This window comes from Drosophila albomicans, chromosome 3 (assembly GCF_009650485.2).
Source record: "Drosophila albomicans strain 15112-1751.03 chromosome 3, ASM965048v2, whole genome shotgun sequence".
In the NCBI taxonomy this organism is placed as follows: Eukaryota; Metazoa; Arthropoda; class Insecta; order Diptera; family Drosophilidae; genus Drosophila; species Drosophila albomicans.
In genome coordinates this window covers 15884105-15899442 of record NC_047629.2, presented here as the reverse complement: position 1 = coordinate 15899442, position 15338 = coordinate 15884105, and the positions used below count along the sequence as shown (strand labels likewise).

Here is a 15338-nt window from a genome sequence, read left to right as displayed (position 1 = left end):
AAAATCAACACACACACGGCAGAAACGATGCCACCGTTGATGACTTCATTTCACGATGCCATCAAGTGGCCATCAACATCTCAACACTCTCCAACAGTCCAACGGCTGTTTCAACAACAACAAAGCCAACGACAAAGAACCTGCGCTGAGAGAACCCATTAGCAAAGACAGTGTGCATAGTTGTTGCTGCTGTTGATGCTGTTGCGGCCGTTGCAGTTTCCCTTTAGCTGTACTTTTGACAGATTCCATACCTTCCATCCGCTATGAGTCTGCAGGATCTGTGTGTGTGGAGCACCACTTGACACCACTTCAGCATCAGCATCACAGCAGAGGTGCAGTTATCGGCTGCAGACATCTGAGCTCGTCCCCATTCAGTGTGTCATATAAAGTTTTTTGATATGTCAGCATTTCGTTGTCCAAGAAATCTTCCAAGAACAAGTTGCAATATAAGCATTTTTAATTTCGCATGTTCCATAAACAATGTGCATTAAAAATTAACCAAAATTGCCAGGTAAGCCACAGGCTGCGATAATCAAATGTTCTCACAGACTTGGGTATAGATAAAAATCAAGATAAACTTTATGACAAGCCGTTTCTTATATACTCTACACCGTTTAATACACATAATATTGCATAAACTATTTTAGCGAAAGTGAAACATAAATATGTCCTATCGATAAGAATCGACAAACTCTCTGTTAAACATTTACCTTACAAACGATATCGATTGAGAACGATATGCTCTCACTGCAGCTGTTAAACTTTTACTTTAAAAATGTTATCGACAAAAATCTATCAGCTCTCATTGGAAGCTGTAAAACAATGTTTTTGGTAAATATCGAAAAACTCTCATTGGAAGCTGTCTAACTTTGAACTTAGAACTTCACAGCATATTTGTCGCATTCCCAATGTGTTGAGAGAACTGTGCTAGCCACGTTTTAGGGTATGTTAATATATGCATCTATGCTATAACCAATTGCTCATATCATTAGCAAGCTGTACACGTAATTGCTCGTCGAGTCAAACTAGAACACGTCTGGAGAGCTTGTTCGCCGTGTACGTGCCATGTCAGAACAGGCGAACGGGAGTAGACATGGTGTTCTATATAGTAGTTGAAGTACGAGTACGAACAAGTCGTAAGTAGGTAGCTCATGTGTCGGATGCATAAATAACAATAGAGCTGGAACGGACATCATCAGGGAGTACAGCATAAAATACAACAAACCGTGCAACACAATGGCAAAATCAGCCAAAATCGAAAGGTGCAAAAAATGCAGCACTTAATGCAGCTCAATAAACAAGCAGAAAACTGGCGACAAGAGACACACAAACACTTACACAGAGACACAGACACGAATATAAGCTGAGATTCAGATACAGATGCAGATGGAGATGGAGACAACGAATGGTGCAAAGAAAAAATTGTCAGACATTCGTACAATTTAACGGCTTTTGTTGCATAAATCCAACAGGCAACATTTGTTATGCGATTGCAATCTATCGACAAAATGGCGTCGATTGTTGACAATACGAATCGAGTACGTACTCGATTCCAAACGGAAAATGGAAAATGTTAAAATGGCGTTGGAAGTCAAATTGCGCAAAGGGTGTCAAAGATTTATGGGTAGCATCCCAAAGTTTTGAGGCCGTCAATCAGTCAATCAGGCACTCAGTCACTCAGCCATTTCAGCAAAAGAAAGCTGACAGACAATTATAGACTCTAATAATAATAATAATCATAATAACAACACAACAAAGCGTGTAAATATGACAACAGGTTAGCGAACCTCAGACATTTGCATATACTCAGAGGGAGAGAAAGAAAAAAAACAAAGAGAGTGTAATAGAGAGAGTAGCCAAAGAGAGAGAGAGAGAGAGAGAGAGAGCAATAGAGATTGCCGCTACACGCGTCAGAGATTCAGCGAGAGACCAGCCCCAAGAGGTGTTTATTATGCAATGAACGTTTTTTTCATCAACTTGACAAACTGAGCCATGAAAAAACAAACGACTTGGCTGGCGTTTGCTTTGTTTTATCTTGTTGCTTTGCTTTGTTATTTTCCCTTTGTCAGCTCCTTAGGCCTACAGGTGCTTTTCAAGTTTTCAGTTTCCATATGTCTGCGATGTGCTCTTTCGGTTCAGTATCTCAGTATCGTGATATCTGTATCTTCAGTGCGTAGCCAGACAAAACGACAAGTAATTCAATAAAAATTGCATGTTTTACATAAATTCTGTGGCTGGTCATAAATATGCCACACTCACATAGTGCACACTGATCCAACAGCGTGCGAAAATGCCATAAAAAAATAATTGTGTATAACAAGAAATTATAATGAAATAGATTTATGCCAATTATCATGTTAACCTCCGCATATAGTTAAACACAATTTGTGACTTTAATATTCGCAGCTAACATGTTAGAATTAAATTAAATAATAAAGATAAATAACATTTTAAGTGGATGCTCTTTTGCATATTTGAATAAAATTAATATATCTATGTAGTTTCATTTGCTTATGCAAAAGACTAATAGAATTATAATGTATTAAATAACAAGTTGGAGTCGGAAATATATTTCGGTAAATTATATTGCAGTCTGCAGCAAGTGTACCTCTTGGGCGGAATGCATTTTACCAGCTGTAGGCGCATCAACCGTTGAGTTTTAGGCTTTTTTATTGGGTAACCGCAAAGTTTACACAGCTGAGGCCGCCTGTGGATGACTTGTAAAAAGGAAGTCAGGTCATAAACAATACTTGTTGTTATTGTGCTTGGGTGCGTTGAACCTTGCCGTTTTCTTTTTTTTTTTGGGTTCTGTTTGGTTTGCAATTTGACGCTTGCACAGTTTGAGACCTGTCAGCATAAAGGTCTTCACTCTTCAGTCATCAAACATAAAGAATTTTTGACGTACATATGTAGAATGTACAGTTAGATGGTTAAATACTTGCCAAAAAAGTTCTGTATCTCCAAAAACTGGCGGCGCACATAAAAGCTAAATACATACAATATACGAATGATTGTATTCCCAAACAGTTTATGACTTACTCGTATCTTTTTTTTCGCAGACTCTCCCATACCCATTACCCGGAGCACACACATCCACACTTGGACCGGCGACTCACAACAAAATGGTATCGCGAAGAAAAATATTATCACGTTCACGCGATGATCTAAACCTGGATCAGACATTCACTCAGCAGGAGGAGGAGGAAGATGTTTGGTATCAGAAAGACAAACTTTATAAGGTAAGTCACAAATTAAAGAAGATGATTATTATCTCGCCATAAGATTAAATGCAACTCATTAGCATACTAACTCATAGTCTAAGGCATTCTCAATGGTGTGTGTCAACGTGCAATTAGAAGCTACCGGAATGATACAAAGAAACAAACAAAAAGTCAAGTCAGATGGAGGCCATAGCACGACGACCACGATTCGAACAAGCTGACAGCGCAAAAGACTTTTGACTTCCGCTTTGCCACAGTTGGTTTTGCTATGATTTGTGGCCATTTTCCTCAATGGTTTATTCTCGACACGTGCAGCGGCCACATTGAGGTCAGCGTCAGCATAAAACGCACTAAACCGCAGCCACTATATGTATTTTGTTGTTGTTGTTGTTGTTTTGGCTAGTACAGAGAGTAGTTGTTGTTGTATTGACCAATTGCATTAATTACCGTTAGGCCATCGGATTGCGTTGTGCATTTTTAATTTGCCTATGGCCATTTGGCAGTTGCTGCAACAAAAACACCTAGCGACGAAAAACAAAAAAACAACAAAAAAATGAAGACGCTGAGCAACAACAACATTCATAAAATACAAACGTAACCCTAATGTACAAGCCCAGCACGAGCTTAACTTTATATGAGTGAACGTGACGTGTCTATGTTTACGAATCTCTGTTTGTGTGTGTGGGCATTTCATTGATTTTAGCATTTAGGCAACAAAATACTCGCAGACAACAACGTTAATATTGTTTTCATAGTCGCATCACATTTTATTCACGATCATGCATTCCAAATCATGATATCGTTGATCATACGACAAAAGTAGTTATTGACGTCCAGATTTACTGCAATAAATCAATCGATTTCTGTAAAGCTATTGAATTGACTTCAATTTCGCTTTGAACCTAATTTTTCAGTATTTATTGTCTCCATAAATATATTTAACGAATTCGGGTATGCTTACAGTTTGCTTAATATTCTTCATTATTTATTATTTCTATAAATTTATGAAAGAGTTCTGTATTAACTGCAAAACTCTTATAACAGAATTTTTATCGAAATATTAACCAATTCTTGTAATGCATTTGAACTGATTTCGATTTTGGTTATGCTTATAGTTTGATTAATGCTGTCAGTTTGAACATTATTTTTCATTATTTATTAACTCCATAAATCTATTTAACGATTTATATAATATCAATTTAAATCAGCTATTTTAATTCTGCTTTTAACGATGCTATGCTATAGCAAACAGCATTTTTATTTTAATTTGAAATTTTCCTTTTTTTTTTTAATTTAGCCTCATAATAATGAACTCATAAATTATTCACAAACTCAAGCACCGTGTAAACGTAGCAGTTGTCAGTAGCTATTCAGCTTTATATTTTTTTGGCAAATGCCGTTGCTGCCCACACACTCTCGCATACACTCAGACAAACTACCATTGTTGTCATAAATAAATATTATGAGCATTATTTAACTAGGTTAACTGCAGCCAGTGAACAGCTAAAACCAATCAAAAACCGAAAACTGAGCCGCCCCAGAGTCTGATCAAATAGATTTGCATAAATTGTGAATACGGTTAACAAACAGCAGCCTCACCCAAAAAAAATAGAGTGTGTCGCAAAAAAGTGAAAAGTTTGGCGACACTTTTCTTTGCATGCGAGTGAACGACAAACCTTTTTTGGCTTGGAAAATGTGGCCGCCCACGCGTTTTGCGTTTTGGGTATTCAAACGCCGCAACCGTTGTGCAATTGGCGTGAGCGTCTATATAATTCCATTTAGCATTACAAAGGCGTCTAATTTTTCCCATGAAGTACTATAAACCACAAACAACAGACAAAAACTGAGCATAGAAACAAATTATGGCAGTATTTTCCTATTGTCGTTGCTCAGCTTTTGGGGGCCCTTTGAATTGCTCTGACTAACGTTTTTTTGTGTTTTTTTTCTTTTGGCTGCCAGGCATTTATTGAGCAATCTATGTTGTTGTTGTCGTTGCTGTTATTGGGTCTGTACTATTTTCAATATTGTTTACAAATTTATTAGCTGGGAACAATGCCAACAACAAGGCGAGCACAAAACACAAAAGACTTCACTTGCAATTGAACACATGCAACAACAACATCGGAACAAAAGACTCAGGCAACGAACTCGTTTCGGGCAGAACGTTTAGCTGAGAGTGAGGCAGACACAGAGACTGCACACGATTGCAGCTGCAGCTGCTTCTTCTAACCACTTTTCCAAACATACGAAAGTAGCATGAAAATGAAAGTTTTTACGTACTTTTCGGCAAAGCTGACAAGTTTTCGCTTCGCTTCGCCTCGCCTCGTCTGCTTGCTGTTGTTGTTACTGTTGTTGTTTATGCTGTTTTTCCACTTCCACTTCCATGCGCATGTTTGGCCACTCGTTCACCTGGTTTCGGTTTCGTTTTTTCGCTGGCACACGTTCCCCAGAGTTGTACAACAGGATTGTTTGCCATGAAAACGCGTTGGCGCAAGCAGGAAAAACCGCACTCACATACACACACACACATGCGCTTACACACATGTCACTTGGCGCGTAATTTAACTATTAAACGCGAAGTTGAAAAATTCGCCGACACATTTTGAAAACCTTATAAAAGAGTCTTTCTTACTAACAAACAAGACTGACAGATTTTCTTATAAAACCGCTGCCTGGATTGAATTTCCTGCTCGAGTGAAAACTTATTGATTGATTTGCATTTGGTGGCGCTGACGGAAGATACCGCCAGCTATTATTATATGTCAGCTCCTAACCTGCCGAGACAAAACTGTGCATGAAATTAGCATAAATTTATGTGTGTGGATTTCAAAAACAGAAAAATGCCAAAAAACTTGACTTGGCAAAAACAATATTTATTTTGCCATCATCGATTGGGGGAAGATATTTCTTTTGGGGAAATGGGGTCAAACATTTCAGACATTTGAAGTTTTGAGCCCGCGGCGGGCAATCAATTGAAAATAAACATATCAATGAACTTTTTTTGCCATCAGCGAGCAGATTGAACATTGCAATTTCTTTTCTGCTGCTGCTGCTGCAACCTGTCACAAAACAAATTTATCAAGTCCATAATAATTTGAAATAATGATTATATCTATTACAACAAAGCCTGCCGCTTGTGCTTGTGCTTGTACTGGCGCGCTTGATCACCGGCAAATTCATTTTATTAAATGTCAACTCAGAGCGCTAGGTGCATCTGTTGCCATCCTCAGCGACGGCTTCGTTCGCCTCGCTGCTGTGCCAAAATCGTGACTACAAAAGTTCAACAGCATTTTACACAAAAAGTGCAAACTTAATAAACAACAACAAAAGTAACAACAACGAACAAATCGAACAAAAACCAAAAAAAAATATTCTCAAGAGTGCCTGAAACAACGACCTGAGCCAAACTTCCGTGGTGTTTGCACTTGTGCACGTGTTTTCTGCTACTTGTGTCGCTTCTTTTTTGACTGCTGTTATTATTGTTGCTGTTGCTTTTGCTGTTGCTGTTGCTTTTGTTCGGTGTCAATTATAGAACTTATTGAACCCATTAATGGCGCTGTGGCAGACAGCTTCTTTAATTACACCTTTAATGACATTTGTGCGCTTCGCAGAAAAACAGAAATAACTTGAAGCTTGCAACATACGGGGCGTGACAGAACACAATAATATTATTTCATACACGTCTGAGACAGTCTCAAATTACGGGGGGAAAAAACCCAAAAATTAACAGCTACTGTTGCTATGCCATTTTGTGGTTTTGTTCAACTTTTGCAAATTGCATTTTGAAAGGGTATTTAAAATTATTTATAGAAATTTAGAGGAATTGCAAACTTGAAAAGTTAGCAAGTCAACAAAAAGAAAAAAAATACATTGAATACTTTCGACTTCGATTATGACTGTGTATATAATCATTATCATCATTGTTTGTTTTATGACTCTGTTGTCAGGTTTCATTATTTATTTTTTTGTTTTGCTTACGGTCTCTATATATGGTAGTTCGGACACCTTTGGCAGCATTCTTACTATTTCGCTCGATAATCGATTTACGTCAGAGTCTTATACAAAAAAAAATTAGGTATACAGTATATAGTATTTTTTGCTTAATTTCATGCTGTAGATATTCGGTAATAATTTGCATAATAAATGTGTGCTTAAAAAACCAGTTCAGTTGCTTTTCAAGAATCGATTGGCATTTCGGTTAACACACAACCCAACAACGCTTATGAAATGTATTTTCAAAGCTGTGCTAATTTTCATGCACAAATAAAATATTACGTATACGTAGCAAGCACACGCGCCATTGGTTCGCAGCGTGCCCAAGCCCCAGACTAAACTAAGCTAATTAAAAGCAGCAACACAGCAACACACACAGAGAACTGCAGTCAGTAAAGAAACTAAGTAACTAACTAACCGCATTAGCTTGCCATGATGAACTTCGACATTTTGAGGTCGAGTCATAAAACGTTTTGTTTTGTTTTGTTTTTGGGCTAAAGCAGAAGATGACGGCCTAGAAATAGTATAAACTACAACATCAGTTAACTTGTAACTTGTTTGGCCATACGACAACACTTGAGCCTACAAGATTCTTCTTTCATGACAGCCAAAAAAAGCTGAAAAAATATAAATAAAAAATGAAAACCTGTACAACAAAAGTGAATCTGCCCAGACCAGACAGACGGCTAGAGCCAAGCCAAAGCTAAGCCAAGAATTCTGAAAGACTTTGAAGTGAAATCAAAAGTGCTGAATACTCGCACAACCAGCAGCTAAAATTAAAGCTAAAGTGCGCACCGCACACACACACTAACACACAGACAAGCGAACCTTATACATATGTATGTATTTATAAAAAATAAAGCCAAAAAGTATACGAAAAGGTTAACAAGTTTTACTACATGATTTATTTGCATTTTTAATGTTCGGGCCTGTTCATGAAGTGGCAGCAGCTTCAGTCTCAGCCTCTGCCTCAGCCTCACTCGCAGCCAGACAAGTTTACCACTCGATTTGCTGTCTGTGGCCCACTGTATGTAGAACTAAACCAAAAGAGAGACGTTAGATATATATTTGCTTACCTGGTTTTCCATATTTTTTCATTATTATAAAGGCAGCGCTTCAATTTGTACGCTGAACTTTGCCCAAAAAAAAATACTACAAACAACTACGAACTCAAATAAATAACAACTGTGGGCATGTTGGTTACTGGGCTAATGGCTTTGCTTACGACCCTGTTCTTTGTTCAAGTTAATTGAACTCTTTTTTTTTGTGTTGTTGTGTGCCTTAACGTTCTCTCTGAACTGAACGAACATATGATAATATGGCGCCATTAAATTGCCAGCTGTGTGGCATATAAAGCCTTGATAATACGAGAGAGCAGTACAACAAGTACGATACGAATACACAAAACAAATTCAAATAAAAGTCAAGAACCCGTTCTATACACACATTCGTGCCATCAGTTAGAGGTTACCTGCCAAATATGCAGATTTTTATATGAACCAGTTACATGTGCGGTTTGTCCTTGAATAAAATCACAATTGATAAGTAATTGTTACAAAAGATAAAAATTGTAGAAGCTATTTAAGCAATACTTTTGTGTGGAAAGAAACATTTACTTATTAGGGGTACCAGTTGCTTTGGCTGACAATCCGATATATTTTAGTTATTTCAATGTACCAAGTAAAACCTTTGGTATATTTTGAGTAATTTTGTAGTATATTAACTAGGTAGATTTTAAAATTAATGGCGCACTGTTTTGTTTTTATTTCAAAAGGGTAGCGAGTATCTCACAGTTGAGCACACTCGACAGTAGCTTTCCTACTTGTTTATTTACTAACTGTTATTTTTAGTACTTTTTGGGCTATCCATTTTATATATATATTACAAATTATTATTATAATATTTTATATTTCACTTTTCTTATTTACTCTTAAAATGTTGAATACTTGTCGAGTTACCCATTTGATAGAAAACTATATCAAAATATAAAAATATGCGCCGTGCACTTAAGCATGACGCAAGCGCAAGTTGCATTTTCATTTCTTAGTGCAATCGAAAGCCTTGCAGCACTTTAAATATCTGTGCACACACACAAAACACACACAGACAGGCGCACATAAATAAGTAGAGATATAAAATAGCAACAATAAAAGCAGTAAACGCCGTTGTCTATAATTTTATATGTCTTACTGCAACACGATTCGCTATCGCGCTTCGTGCCAGCATTTGCTCCGATTTGATTTTAACTTTTATTTAACAACAACAACAACGACAACTACATCAGCAGCAGCGGCAGCAGCAACAACAACAACAACTTGTAATGGCAGCCAGCAGCAACACAAAACACAAAAGAAGAGAAAAAAATATATAAATAGTAAAAGTAAAGTGAGTGAAAAACAACAAGAAAAATAAAAGCACTAACGCAAGCGCCCAACAAGGCCGTTCACTTTGGCTGGCAAAAAGTACATACACACACATATAGAGAAGAGACACACACACAGACGTACATGTAGCTAGTAACCATTAGATACAATCACAGACATATATAGAGACTTTGATGGAAAGTGAAAATTGCTGGCATTAGTTGCATTTGCAGTTGAAGTTGGAGTTGGAAGTTTTTTTTCGGTTTCTTTTGTTTGGCAGCGGCAGCAGCAAGTTGCTCGCTTAAGTCTTTTGTGTATTGCCAAAGTAAAGTTGTTGCCATTTTCACGCCATTTTCTCACTCTTTCTCTCTCTCTCTCTGTCTGTCTCTGCCTTTTTTGCAGGAACACATACAGGAAGTGCTGGACAAATGGACGCAAATCGACGACGAGATCTGGGCCAAAGTAATTGTGTTCGAACGCAATCGCCGTGTGGCCAAAGCGTACGCACGTGCTCCGGTGCTGACCATCAATGGCTCTGATGATGGCTTCGATGGCATGCGGTAAGTACCCAGCAGCATATGCAAATAATTAAGCCTTGTTTGTTTATAATTGCTGCCTGCATTGAGCAAAATAAATAAACAAAGTATTCAAAACAAATATACAAATCTACAAGAGGATAAATATTTATAGAAAGAAAAAAAACGCGTAAATGATGCCTTTGAACTTTTGCGCAAATCGGTTTGCCGTGAATGCCCTTGACCCACTGGCAACGAAAAACAACAAAAAAATCAGCAACAGGAGATGCGAATGGAGTGTTTTTTCTGTTTTTGTTTTTGCTCTTGTCGTATTGTAATAATAAATTACTAAATTACACCTGATGTGCTCCCAAATGGCCGATGAATGAATGAATAAAACTGAACGTTGGCAGACTCTGACTCTCTGTCAGAGATGCCTTGGTCCAACGCCCATCAAATTGATGGCTTTTGGTATTACGATTTAATTGCCAAGCTGAACTTGTAATGCCAAGCAGTGGTACGTAATAGGAAAAAAGAACCTTCGGCACCGTATGCGAATGCAAATTACGACATTTGTGACCTCACTGCGGCAATTTGTATCATGAGAAAAATGCCCAAAAAATAGCAATACCAGCAATAGCAACAACAAGTGAAAATGTTTTAATAATTGCGCGTATTTCTATAAAATGAGCGATTTCCGTTGCGGGCCAATTTAAGTTGTTTTCCAAGAATTCTAGTTTTTCGGTTGATTTTTTTTTTTTTTTTGGGGGTCTCCTCTACCAACGGAGATAACTATGCTAAGCTTGGCTTTGATTGTGGTTGCGGTTGTGGTTGCAGTTTTTGGGGCCAGCGCACTGCAGTTTATGGCTAATTAACATATTCCGTCTCAAAATGATTTCGCAGTTGCGTGCCAGAAATTGCAAATGCCAAACGCTTTTGGCTCAATTGCTGTGGCAATTTCGCTTTTTTGAACCGCCTGAAAGCAGCCCACACATTACTCGTATAGCAGCCAGCAGCAGCAGCAGCCACTTGGCTTGGTGTCGAGTGTTTTGGGGCCGTACTCGAAGCTAAATGTCAAGAAGTCTGTGCATAATATGAGATGAGTGGAGAGAAGAGAAGAGGAGAGGATAGTCTCTTTTGTACTTAGGAGTACGATGATGACCACTACAATGACCAGATCGAATGCATAATGTATTATGTATTAGTCCATAAATGTGCTGATTAAAACGCACACCACCACCAACAACCATCATCATCGATTCGAACGTTAAAGCTCAATTCGTAATCTGGTTAACATCAGCAGCAGCAGCAGTTGATGCCCAAAAAGGGCAACGCTTGCATTGTTATACGACGACGACGACGATGGCGGCATCGTTTGTTGCCTTTGCAAAATGAAGATGCTGCCAGTAAAATGTCAACGGAGAAAAAACTGAACAACTAGCTTCAATGGATGCTGCTTATGTTCGATATTCTTATAGGCGATAAACAAAAAAAAAATTCAAGAAAAAAGCGAATCAAATGAAATTGAAAATAATAACGAAAGTCATTCGATTCATTCGTGACGAGGTCATCGCAGATTACCAATGCAAATTGCAGTTCGACTACGTTTTCAACTCCTGGTCTAAAATCAGCTCCTCTCTTCCTGCTTTCGGCTAACAACGAAACGTTGTTTGGTTGTCAATGTGGCTACCTGTTTATGTCAATTGCGAGGTTAAATATGCATTTTGTCCCGCGGCCGCGGACAAAACTGATTTTGCGAGTTGAGAGTGTCAAGTTAATCAATTGGCATGCCGCTGACATCAAACAAAATCCAATTGCCTCGCGTGTGTGGCCTCTTGTTGTCGTTCCCCTCCCTCCCTCCTCCCCAACATCCTTCTTTGTTTCTTAGGTGTAACAATTCTGCTTGTTTTTGTAATTAGCCACAATTGCTGCTGATGCTGCTACGGCTTCCGTCAGTCCTCGTTAACTTATATTTCCCTTTGCCATCTTCAAATTAAAAATAGCCATTGCTGCATTTGACTTTGGTATGGGATGCGGTTATCATATGCATAGACCATTTTATTCCACACGCAACGTTTTTAGCTGGAAATCTGGCAAATGCAAATGAATCGACAGCGCAATGACAGCAGTCAGAGTATGGCGAACTTCTTGTTGGCTTTGACAGTGCATTGAAATCATTTAAGATATTTCACTGTACTTGATTTGAAATGTGAAATGCAAATACGACTTTTTTGACATATTGAGTATAGTAATTAACTTTTTAAGATTTCATATTTTTTTGCAGTTGGTTAAAATACAATAATATAAATACAAATTTAGAGAAAGTTCAATTTAATTGCGTTTTGCAACCAGTTTGACACGTAAGTTTTGTTTAGAATTATTCTTCTTTGCGTTGATTATTTCTCTGCCCATTGAAATACATAAAATATTGAATTCATTTAAAAATTTCCAAATGTTATTTCACTTTTATAAATTTCATACTTCATTGCAGTTGTTTAAAATTCAGAAATAAAAATACAAAATTTAGAGAAAGTTCAATTTAATTGCGTTTTGCAACCAGTTTGACACGTTAGCTTTGGTTAGAATTTCACTTAATGTTTGCCAACTTCTTATGCAGACCAATTACCATAATAATATAAATACTTTTAGTGCTCCACTCACTTTTCAATTGCACGTTTGCAAACTCGCTTCAGCGAACGTGTTGATTTTATGCTCAACTCTTAAATTGTTTTTTTTTTATGCACATTTATTTTGCTGTTTTATGCGCATTAAATTAAGGGTAACTCTAGTTCGGTGTGTGTTAATTGAAAAGTGCAGCGCGGTTGCATGCTGCGGTTTGGCAATTTATCTAGCTTGAAGCTATAGCTATAGATGTTGCATGTAAATTAATTAATTAGACTGTTGTGTGTTGGCGTCGCGTTAAGTGACACGCAGCAGATGCAAAGGACCACACGGCAGCAACACTTACAACTGCAACAGCAACAGCAACGGCAGCAACTGCAGCACAACAAGCGCATTTAATTAATGGCAAACCCTTAAACACTCATGGCCAGACCACTTACATGTCTGCCATTATCTTGGGCAACAATTGAAATGGCGCCAATATAAATTTTGTTGCTTATGACAGTTTGTGCCACTATCCTGAGTTGTTGTGGTTGTTGTTGTTGCTGTTGCTTTTGCGTGGGCGTTGCCAATCAAATTTGCATGTCGCTGGCAACAGTTGAAATCAAATCATAATAGCCGGCGGCGATATCGCAGGCGCAGCGTGATATAAACAGAGCACTGACAAACCATTTGATTGCAACATTTCATTTCGTGCGGATAAAAAGTGAGGCACAAAAAAAGGCGCGACCCACGGCTAGCCAAGGCCATGCTTTAATTTACAGCACACAAAAGACAGTTTTCGATTGGGAACTGGGGGGACTGGCAGACTGATTGCGAAACAAGCTATTTGCTGCCTGGCTGCTATTTAGCGTGCCACACGTGCCACTTTTTTCTATGCAGTTATTTTTGTTTTTTGTTTTTTTGCAAGCCAAGAACAAAGACAGAGTTTGGCCTTGGCAGAGTTTTAAGGTGCGACCAGAAGTTGTCTGCAATTAATTTATCTAATTGGAGCATAGAATAATGTTAACTAGAGTTCTAAGACCGCTGAGTGCATGCTTAACGAGCTGAACTTAATTTTATACGTTTATAAACGTAGCTACCTCTGACCGCAAGTTCGTTGCCTAAGTCTTTCGTTATGAGACTTTTACTTCGGTTGATTTACGCGCCGGACTTTGTCTCTGAATATGTTTTACATTATTTTTAGCTCAACCGGTTGTTTCTGTTGTTTTCGTCAGTTTTGCGTTGTTGTTTTTCTGTTTTTCTGAAACTAGCCGCGGGTCAAAGCGTTGCTGGTGCCTGTTTTGGACTTCTCGCAAACCAGTCGCCGTTAACTGCATTTTTGCTGCCGCTTCCTTGAAGAAGCAGCAAGTGAGCAAGCAAGCAATATCAGCTCCCCCCTATTGCAAGGTTTGACCCACTGCACACGTTTAACTTGAACTCCAAATGACGCTTAAAAACCCGCTACAAGTTGGACTCTCGCTTTCATTGGCATCGACATCGCCAGCCAAAGCTGCAGCCGCAAAACTGCAACTCAGACGGTGCAGTGCCTTTTTGCCTTTCGCATTTTTAGCTCATTTAGGCGTGTCAGGTCCAGTTTTGTTTCTTGTTTTTTTATGTTGTTTTATGCATTTTTTTTTTTTGTTTTACTGGACGACCTTGCAACCGATATGTATATAAGTAGCAGCAAAGCAACATACAACGTATGCTAGCCACATCGAAGTGAATGCAACTTTGTGCCAGGCCATGAATTGGTAACTGAATATGCGATTGGCAGTGGGATTGCCTGGCTTCGTTGGCTAACTGGCTGCTTGATTGGGGACTGCAAGAGCGATAATACCGGTTCATCTTTTTTTTTGCTGCTGCTGTTGTTGTTGTAACGTTCAATTTTAATAACGCATTTTGATAGCCTGCATTAAGCGAAGCATTTAGAAACAAAAGAACTGCAAATCCGCTTCATGTAGAGGGCAACCTTGAAAGCCACATACTGAGTACGAGAGCAGCTCGGCAGAAAACAGCCAGTAGCAGCAGTCCATGTCGATTTCATTTCATGGAAAACTTTGACACACATTTCAACGGTTTTTGCAAGCGTTTAGCCAATAAATCAACGCCAAGCAGCAGCGATGTTAGACGCAGAACTAAGGCACATGGCCAAATGCCAACGGCAATTGTTGCCGTTCGTTCTACTGGTGGCTTCTGCTTTTGCTTGGGCTGTATGGCAGGCACTGGCAGTGGCAGCGCTTCATTATACAAATTAACATAAAACATAATAGTGACAGAGCGGCGTCAAGTGAGCTTGGCAGCAGAGACAGGAGCAGTGCAGATAACAACAACAACAACCGTCAACGTCGACGTCGACGAGCAGCAGCAAACAACGTTTGTGGCAACCTCAGTCATGCGGTGGCCTTTTTACGAACGACAATTACAATTAGCTTCGTTTCATTGTTTGTTGCTGCTGCTGCTGGCGGTTTGCCGTTTGCGGCTTCCTCTGCAGCTTCTTGTTAGCATTTTAGCCCGACATTTTAGGCGACCTTAAGCACAAAAATCTCAACCCAACTGAGCTGAGCCAAGACACAACTCTTCCTTGGCATCTACAGCAAAATTTTTGTTTCCTATGTATAGAGAGTTGAAAAAACAAAACAACT

The 15338-nt window shown here is 38.7% G+C and overlaps 1 protein-coding gene across 2 annotated transcripts in view; it reads left to right on the top strand.

Annotated features, from left to right (window-relative positions):
* LOC117569492 (uncharacterized) overlaps positions 1–15338 on the top strand; it is a 30069-nt gene that overhangs the window by 7917 nt on the left and 6814 nt on the right. For both annotated transcript variants that reach the window (XM_052005117.1, XM_034250673.2), the window contains 2 exons: positions 3060–3239; positions 9980–10137. In XM_052005117.1, the coding sequence (XP_051861077.1) occupies positions 3123–3239; positions 9980–10137 (275 nt within the window). In that variant the 5' untranslated portion in view covers positions 3060–3122. The remainder of the gene's footprint in view (positions 1–3059; positions 3240–9979; positions 10138–15338) is intronic.